Source organism: Gossypium hirsutum, chromosome A05 (genome assembly GCF_007990345.1).
Source record: "Gossypium hirsutum isolate 1008001.06 chromosome A05, Gossypium_hirsutum_v2.1, whole genome shotgun sequence".
Lineage (NCBI taxonomy): Eukaryota > Viridiplantae > Streptophyta > Magnoliopsida > Malvales > Malvaceae > Gossypium > Gossypium hirsutum.
The window spans coordinates 38,956,422-38,966,100 of NC_053428.1; the positions used below are offsets into that span (position 1 = coordinate 38,956,422).

The following is a 9,679-nucleotide window of genomic DNA, read 5'->3' on the forward strand; positions in this document are numbered from 1 at the left end:
GATTAAAGTTCTTGAGAGATTCAAATTTCGTAGATGCTTCAAATTACCAATATCTTCTGGCAAATTGTTGATATTTGTCTACCCAGCCAATGAAAGCACTCGTAAGCTTGATTTCACCGTCAAATCATGCATTAGCACATTGCTAACATATGGCTCAAAGATATAAGAATAAGACGTAACATTAAAGAAAGTACGCAGACCCTTTGCTTTAGCTAAACTCTGAAATTTTTGTCGCACATCATATTTTTCTTGGACATTAGACAAATGACGGGTCCTTTCGGTTATTACACAAGAACCACCACCACCACCACCACCTTCCAATCTGCAAATGAACTATCCGGTTACAGATTTAGCCAAAGTCACTAATTAGATCATGCATGACAAAACAAGATTTCTTTCCTTTAGATTGTTGAAAAAATGACCTCAATCTTAGATCTTTGAAGTACTCAGTACCCCGTTCTTCCAGATCTCCATTGTCTTTGGGAAGCTCTAAAAGACCTTCAGCCATCCATAATTGAATAAGTTCTTCCTTTTCAAATTCATAATCTTTAGGGAAAATTGAACAATAAGCAAAACATCGCTTCAAATGGGAAGGAAGATAATGGTAACTCAATGTCAACGCTGGAAGAATATTAGTTGCATCATTTGGAATGTCCCAAAAATTACTATGTAAAATTTTGTTCCACTCATAAGCATCTGATTTGCAACGGAGAAGACCTCCAAGAGCTTTTGCAGCCAAAGGGATACCGCCACATCTTTTAACAATTGCTTCCCCGATTGCCATCAGATCTGGATGCTTGGTGGGGCTTGAACCATCAAATGCATGCTTTGCAAATAACTTCCAACAATCATCATCTGATAACACATCTAAATGATATGTTGGAACGCTCCTTATGATTGCTACAACGTTTTCATCACGTGTTGTTAGAATAATCTTGCTATTCTTGGCGCCAGAAGTGCAGGGACTTGCAAGGTCTTTCCAATGAAAATAATTCTTGTTCCAAACATCATCCAAAATGATTAGATATTTCTTTCCCGACAGCTGCTCTTTGAGTTTAAGTTGAAGCTGATTTAAATTCTGGTTTCCGTCACAGCTACATTTGATCTCTTCAAGAATGGTTTTGGTTACCTTGAAAGCATCAAATTCCTCTGAAACACACACCCATGCTTTGCGGTCAAACCATTTATCCACTCTGGGGTCGTTGTAGATCAATTGGGCAACGGTGGTTTTGCCAAGCCCGCCCATACCCACAATGGGAATCATAGCTATCTGATTTTCAGACAGATTTTGAGGATCCAACAACTTCATTATTTCTTCTTTTTCATCATCTCTGCCATAAACATCAGACTCGTCCACTAAAGAAATTGCAGGCATTCTTTGAAATGCCTTTTCTCCTTTATACCTTTCTTTCAGACCCAGAACCTGTTTTTGGTTGAGTAGATAGTATAGTCACTCAAGGATCTCCTCCAGCTTGGACTGCATCCCATCTTTGAAAGGATTGAAAGAAGAGAAAAAGCTACTAACCTGCTTCATAGTAGTAGTTTGATATTCGGATTCGATCTTGTTCCGAAGGGCTTCAGTAGAGATCTCGTCCAGGAGGTCCTCCGCATCATAAACAACATTTTTGAGCTCATCAGTCCAGCTTTTGACATTTGGGTTGGTAATCTGCTTATTCTCACCATCATCCAACACTGCTTTCACCGACATCAAGGTTGGCTTTAGTTTCTTCAGCAGCACAGCTTCAAGTTTCTTTCCTTTGATAAGCCACAGAACATCCCCAGAAACAATCCTATCAAGCAGCACCTCAATGGAAGCAGAGAGAAAAGCTTCACCCACCATAGCCATGTTTTTTTTTCTTTTTTGTTTTGCAAAGAAATGTTTAAAGGAAGTAAATGCAAACAATGGAAAAGAAGAGTGCGTAAAGTCAAGTGAAGAAAGTTGCAGAGATGAAGGATTTGAAACAGAAGAAAGCAAGTGAAAGTGAAAGCAAATAGAAAAGAGGAGAGCAAGAGTGAAAATATGAGATGAAGATGAAAAGGGGAAGGCTTTTAACTTAAAATACTTTAATTTCAATAAAGATGAAAGAACTTCATCATTGCTAACGGGACTTGTAAAACAGCTAACGGGACTTGTAAAATCTGTTAAATAAACTTAAATGAAAGTTAAGAGTCATGTAAGTGAAAGGTCAAAAGTTATATTGTTTTTTAATGGGTTTAAATTAGTAGTTTTTTGTTTAGGAAAATGAAAGGTCAAGAGTCATTGGTTTATGGTTATTATTAGATTTTAATATTTTCAATTTTTGTTGTTTTAAATGGTAAACTATAGCCTATAAATAGTTTGTAAGCTTTTGATTTTATATGAGAGAACAATTTTATATTGAGAACATTTTCCACAATTTAGTATCTGAGCTATGGAGAGTGTGACTAGTAATGTGCCATTGCCTCGACTAACAAAGGTGAACTATGAGAATTGGAGCATCCAAATGAAAGCTCTTCTCGGGTCTTAAGATGGTTGGGAGGTGGTCCAAGAAGGTTTCGTAGAACCGACAACTACTGCGGGATATACGGCGGCTCAAAACAAGGCGTTGAAAGAAATGCGGTCGAAAGATAAGGCGGCATTGTACATGTTATTTCGAGCCGTTGATGAGTCGGGCTTTGAGAAGATTGCAAGTGCGACAACTTCAAAAGAAGCGTGGGACATTTTAGCAAAGGTGTACAAAGGAGCCGACCGAGTTAAACAAGTCCGACTTCAAACTCTTCGTGGCGAGCTGGAAGGCATGAAGATGAAGGAATCAGAAGGTGTCTCCGACTACATCACGCGTGTTCAAACCGTGGTGAACCAACTCAACCGAAACGGAGAAGCGTTAACTGATGCACGAGTTGTGGAGAAGATTTTGAGATCGTTAACTGACAGTTTCGAAAATGTCGTATGTGCCATAGAAGAGTCAAAAGATCTAGCAACGCTTACAGTCGATGAACTCGTCGGTTCTCTCGAGGCACATGAACAACGTAAGAAGAAGAAGAAAGATGAGACACTCGAGGAAGCACTTCAAACCAAGGCATCAATCAAAGACGAAAAGGCTCTCTATTCTCAAAGCTTTCGAGGTAGAGGTCGTGGTCGTGGAGATCGAGGAAATGGTCGTGGTGGAAAAGGTCGTGGTCAAGAAGGGAATTATGAAGAGAAGGAGCATTCAAACTAACAAAATTGGCGGGGAAGAAGACGTGGTCGTGGAAGAGGCGGATGGTCGAATTATTCCAATGTCGAGTGCTACAAGTGTGGCAAATATGGTCACTATGCGAAGGATTGTAACTCTGATAAGTGTTACAATTGTGGTAAGGTGGGACACTTCGCGAAAGAATGTCGCTTCTTGAAAAAGGTGGAAGAGACAACCAACCTAACCACGGAAAATGAGGAGGCAAAAGAAGGTTTTCTCTTGATGGCACACAACGAAGTCAACACCAACAACAACATGGTGTGGTACCTTGACACGGGTGCAAGCAACCATATGTGTGGGCTCAAGCACCTATTCAAAGAGATGCAAAAGGTTGAAACGGGACATGTGTCATTTGGAGATGCGTCGAAGGTTGAGGTAAAAGGCCAAGGTACCATTTGTTATTTACAAAATGATGGGTTAATTGGGTCAATCCATGATGTGTATTACGTACCAGACCTCAAGAGCAACATTTTGAGTATGGGGCAACTCATGGAAAAAGGTTATTCGGTACTTATGAAAGATCGGGTGTTACACTTGAAAGATAAGGAAGGGTGTTTGGTCGCTCGAGTTGAAATGGAGAGAAATCGCATGTTCAGGTTGAATCTGAGAAGTGTTCGAGGAAAATGTTTGCGAGTTGATGTTGAAGACAAGGCATTGCTATGGCATCTCCGTTTTGGCCATCTACATTATGGTGGTCTAAACAAGTTGGCAAAGAAGAATTTGGTGCATGGGCTACCAGGCATGGACTATGAGGGAAAATTTTGTGAAGAATGTGTGCTCGGTAAGCATGCGAGAACTTCGTTTCAAAATAAGGCAGAATATCAGGCTAAGCAACTTCTCGAATTGATTCATACCGACATATGTGGACCAATCACCCCTGAATCTTTTAGCGGTAAAAGGTATTTCATTTCTTTTATCGATGATTTCTCACGAAAAACTTGGGTTTGTTTTCTTAAAGAAAAATCCGAGGCATTGGAGGTGTTCAAAAAGTTCAAAGTGATGGTGGAAAAAACAACTGGTAGACACATCAAATCTGTACGATCTGATAGAGGTGGCGAGTATACTTCGACGGCTTTCATGGAGTATTGTGAGGAGCAAGGCATAAGACGATTCCTAACCGCACCGTACTCTCCCCAACAAAATTGTGTGGCCGAGAGGAAGAATCGGACTATTCTCGACATGGTTCGATCAATGCTCAAGAGCAAGAAGATGCCGAAGGAATTTTGGGCGGAAGCCGTGCAATGTGCCATCTATGTGCAAAATCGATGTCCACATGCGAAGTTGGATGATCAAACACCACAAGAAGCTTGGAGCGGACAAAAACCATCAATTTCTCATCTTAAAGTATTCGGTAGTGAGGCCTATGCACATGTGCCGGATCAGCAAAGAACGAAGCTCGAAGACAAAAGTAAAATGTTTATTTTTATTGGGTATGATGAGAAAACAAAAGGATACAAGCTACTCGACCCGATAAGTAAGAAGGTTGTGGTAAGTCGTGATGTACGATTCAATGAAGTAAGCGAGTGGGATTGGAATAACTCAACGGAGGTTATCACCAAAGATGGAGGATCATCAATTGCTACACCAACAATCATGCCGACAAATCCTGAAACTACCGATGATGAAGATGAACCGCAACAACCAAAAATGCGAAGTTTGCAAGATTTGTATGATTCAACAAATGAGGTACATATTGTATATCTTTTGACAGATTCCGAGATTATAAGTTTTGAAGAGGCTGCACGGGACAAGAAGTGGCAAACTGCTATGGATGAGGAGATTAAAGCAATTGACCGCAACAACACATGGGAGTTAACAGAATTGCCAAAAGGAAGTCAACCCATTGGTGTGAAGTGGGTGTTCAAAAGAAAGATGAATGCTCAAGGCGAGTTAGAACGGTACAAGGCGCGACTTGTTGCAAAGGGATATAAGCAAAAGGAGGGGATCGATTATGATGAGGTATTTGCTCCTGTTGTAAGAATAGAGACAATCCGGCTGCTCATTGTACAAGCGGCACAATTTAAATGGCCAATATTTCAAATGGATGTCAAGTCGGCATTCTTGAATGGTGTGCTCGAAGAAGAAGTCTACATCGAACAACCACCCGGGTACATGAAAAATGGAGAGGAGAAAAAGGTGCTGAAATTAAAGAAGGCACTTTACGGGTTGAAGCAAGCACCGCGGGCATGGAATACTCGTATCGATACATACTTCAAGGAGAATGGGTTCAAACAATGTCCTTATGAACATGCCCTCTACGTGAAGAAGAATGGAGGTAATATGTTATTTGTTGCTCTTTATGTCGATGACCTCATTTTTATGGGGAATAATGGTAAGATGATACTGGATTTTAAGAGCAAAATGACACAAGAATTCGAGATGACAGATTTGGGTTTAATGAAATTTTTCCTTGGTTTGGAGGTTCGACAAGAAAGGACAGGTATTTTTGTGTCACAGGAGGCATATGCAAAGGAAATTTTGAAGAAGTACAAGATGACACATTGCAACTCGGTATCAACACCAATGGAACTAGGTGTAAAACTCTCAAAATTCGATGGAGGAGAACGAGTCGACGCAAGTAAATACCGAAGTTTGGTGGGAAGCCTTCGCTATCTCACTTGCACAAGGCCCGACATTTCGCTAAGTGTTGGCATTGTAAGTCGGTTCATGGAGGAGCCGGTTTATTCACATTAGAAGGCGTTGAAGCGAATCCTACGGTACATTCAAGGAACGGTGTCACACGGGTTATTTTATTCAAATATGGAAGATTACAAGTTGATTGGGTATTCCGACAGTGATTGGTGCGGAGACTTAGATGATCGGAAAAGTACATCGGGATATGTGTTCTTTATGGGTAACACAGCATTTGCTTGGCTTTCAAAGAAGCAACCAATCGTGACACTATCGACATGCGAAGCTGAATATGTGGCAGCATCTTGGTGTGTGTGTCACGCTATATGGCTCAGAAATTTGTTGGGTGAGTTGGAGCAACAACAACTTGGTGCAACTGAGATACGAGTTGACAATAAATCAGCGATTGAGTTGGCAAGGAACCCAGTGAATCATGAGAGAAGCAAACACATTGAAATTCGTTTTCATTTCATCCGAGATCATGTAAAGGAAGGAAGTGTGAAATTAGTGCACGTGGCAAGTCGGGACCAAGTCGCGGATATCTTTACAAAACCGCTACCGATGATACTCTTCGACAACTACAAGAAATTAATCGGCATGAAGGATGGCAGAAGCATTTAAGTTTACAGGGGAGTTTTGTTAAATAAACTTAAATGAAAGTTAAGAGTCATGTAAGTGAAAGGTCAAGAGTTGAAATGTCAAGAGTTATATTGTTTTTTAATTGGTTTAAATTAGTAGTTTTTTGTTTAGGAAAATGAAAGGTCAAGAGTCATTGGTTTATGGTTATTATTAGATTTTAATATTTTCAATTTTTGTTGTTTTAAATGGTAAACTATAGCCTATAAATAGTTTGTAAGCTTTTGATTTTATATGAGAGAACAATTTTATATTGAGAACATTTTCCACAAAATCACCTGTGATTCAATTAAATAAATAAATCATGTACCTTAAATTTCTTTAATATTTATTAACATAAAAAACACTATTTTTCTATAGCCATAATTGTTTGTTTACAGATAATTTAGCCTAAATTAGGCTAAAGGACATTTTTTTATTAATTAGAAATTTAAGTTTATTTTAAAATTAATTAGAGAAATAGGTCGATTTTAAGAGATAAATGGAAAGCACGTCTAAGTGGACGAACTTTCTGTATATATGTCAAGAAAACGCGGCTAGTTGGACTTGCTTTCCCTCGATATATAGTCAAAAAGCAACGATTTTTTAAATGTTGCCGCGCCAAGGGTAAAAATAAATTAAAATTCCAACGATAAGTGTTTTTTACCCTATAAATAATATCCCCAAATTTCATTTTTTTTCATTCATATCATTCTCTAACTCTCACAAACTTTCTCAACTCTCTTAAATTCTATCAAGTCTCTCAACTCTCTAGTTTTGATTGTATTTGATATTTTCATTTAAAAACAATATTTTTATTAATTATCTTGTATTGTATTTGTTCAAAAATCGATTTTTCATAAACAGATGTCTCTCTAATCTGCTTCGACGACAAGTATATGTGAATGTTGTTAATACTTAATATTAAGTATATGGGAATAGTTCATACTTAATATTACATATTTTAGAATGTTGTTAATTTATTAAGTGTTTTACGCAAGGTTTATTTATTATACAAAGATTGTTGATTTATTATCCGCTGCTAAGTTAATATTAGTTTTTAATTGATTAAATATAAAATATTCATATTTATAAAACAAGTTTAAATTGAGAATAGGTTTGAAAAAGGCAGGATCACTTCGGTGATTAATGCATTCTCTTCGGCCCGGTGGTTACATACTTCATTTCTTTTAACATAGTTTTTCTATGTTTTCCATTTATTTTAACATAACTTTTTTTTTATGTTTTTGAAACAAAAAAAGACGAAATTTGAACCAAAATAAAACTTGCCTCGCACATTCTCACCCCACAATTATAAATCATTATCATCCACTGTTGTTTTAATGGACCAATTCGGATCTCTGAATGACCTAATCCACAAAGAAACCTCACTTGAAGACCTTATCAATCGCGACTTATGGCGGTCTACACTTAACAAAGTTTCTTCAAACTTGTGTATATATAAAAAGATATTATAGATTATAAATATATGATAGATGATTTTTTTTCTTCCAAATTTGATTCAATTGCCATTTAAAATAAAATGTAAAATCAATTAATTTTGAATACTTGATTCAGTTAATAACAAAATCAACACCCTTAAATAACAAAATTTCACTTCAAATTGAAGTAAAATGAAAAAAAAGACCTGAAAACTTGAAAAAGTTTGATAAAAACAAAAGGAAAAGTCCAAAAAGTGAATAACATCTTGACTTAATAGTAAGTTGAAATCCTAAGCACTTCGAGTTTTTAACTTTTTATGTCGAAATTTATTACGTGTGGACATGTTTTTTTTTTCAATTTTATTTGGTTTAAGTTTTCATATATTTTAATTTTAATTTAACTGTATTTTTTTGAATAAATAATTTAACTGTATTTGATATTAAATTGATTATAATCATATATAATTTATAAGTGTAACTATATTATACATAACATTTTAAAAAACAACATTAAAGGTAAATATTATCTTCTCCCACATTAAGTTTATTCATAAAATGAGATTTAGAAAATTCTTTTGCATCTTTTCTTAACATCATTTTTAAAATATATTACTAAAGTTTTATTTAGAAATTGTGAAGCATTTATATTATATTTAAGCTTTCATCTAAATTGATATAGTGTTATAAGTCTACCAAATATTAACTCAGTTAAAAAATGACTAAATAACTATCTTTTTTACAAAATAATAAATATAACAATGAGAGTGTTTTATCTTTTACATTAAAAATAATAACCTAATTCAAATTTCGAATCCTATAATAATAAATAAATAGAGAGTTCTTGTTCTTATTTGAAACACAACGTAAACTTTAACCAATTCTGCACTTCAATATAATTATCAAGAGTAAGCACTATAACTTGTTTCCAATACTTGACGGCTTGATCGAACCAAGCCTCCGTTATTTCAAAACCTCCTGTCAAATGGCCTATTCTCTTCGATCGAAATAGGTGGTTCAATTCTTTCCCTTAGAACTGTACAAAATAAGCACAGGTAATCCACAGTCTTAGGCGGATTGGTGTTGCGGAGTCCTTCGGTGACCACACGTTCGAACTGGATTTAGCTATGATTTAATTTCTAGTTTATTCTGGTTTTTATGTAATTCAGACTTTACGGACTGTAATCATTTTTATTTTGGATTTGACTGTCGTTTTAATGATTTTATAACTGCCAAACATGATATAATTTGGTTTTAACCAAAACAAAGGTTTTCTAAATTCTTGAACGGTTTCATAAACACATCGATTTTAAAAGCTTCTGCTACTAATATGTTTTATCTCTAAGCGATTACACAAATGGGAACGTTGAAATTGATAACAGGGATAAGGGTTAATGAACTGGTGAGGTTTTAACGTAACAACAACGATTTTCAAACCCATTTCATGTGACACTTCCGGATCTGGCCATAACGTTTAGGCTGAGTTTGGGGTGTTACATTGAGCCCCTCTTTTTTTTGCACTCAATTGAGCACTTGAACTTTCAAAATATATCAAAAAGACCCTCAAACTTCTTCAAAAAAAGCAATTAATCCCCTTCTTCTTTTTTGCACTCAATTGAGTACTTAAACTTTTAAAATGTCTAAAAAAATACCTTCAATTTGTTTTTAAAAAAAAGCAATTAAGCCCCCGCTCTTATTAAAAAATTAGAAAAAATTATAAAAAATAAAAATAGATAAAATTTAGATAAATTATTAAATTTTAATAAAAATATATAAAAT

At 36.0% G+C, this 9,679-nt stretch overlaps 1 protein-coding gene across 1 annotated transcript; it reads right to left on the reverse strand.

The window, feature by feature from the left end:
* Positions 1-347: 347 nt before the first annotated feature.
* On the reverse strand, positions 348-1,846 carry LOC107960586 (putative disease resistance RPP13-like protein 1). Its single transcript, XM_041111951.1, has 2 exons — positions 1,526-1,846; positions 348-1,423 (listed from the first exon to the last, which is right to left on the reverse strand). The coding sequence occupies exons 1-2, from the start codon at positions 1,844-1,846 to the stop codon at positions 350-352; spliced, it is 1,395 nt and encodes a 464-aa protein (XP_040967885.1). The 3' UTR covers positions 348-349.
* Between the last annotated feature and the right edge of the window lie 7,833 nt (positions 1,847-9,679).

What these genes read in the sequence shown, in the direction of transcription:
- LOC107960586 (XM_041111951.1), bottom strand. Translation starts at nt 1,846, where the DNA reads ATGGCTATGGTGGGTGAAGCTTTTCTCTCTGCTTCCATTGAGGTGCTG. An exon ending in AAACTACTACTATGAAGCAG is followed by an intron (nt 1,424 to 1,525) that starts GTTAGTAGCTTT and finishes AACCAAAAACAG; the next exon opens with GTTCTGGGTCTGAAAGAAAG.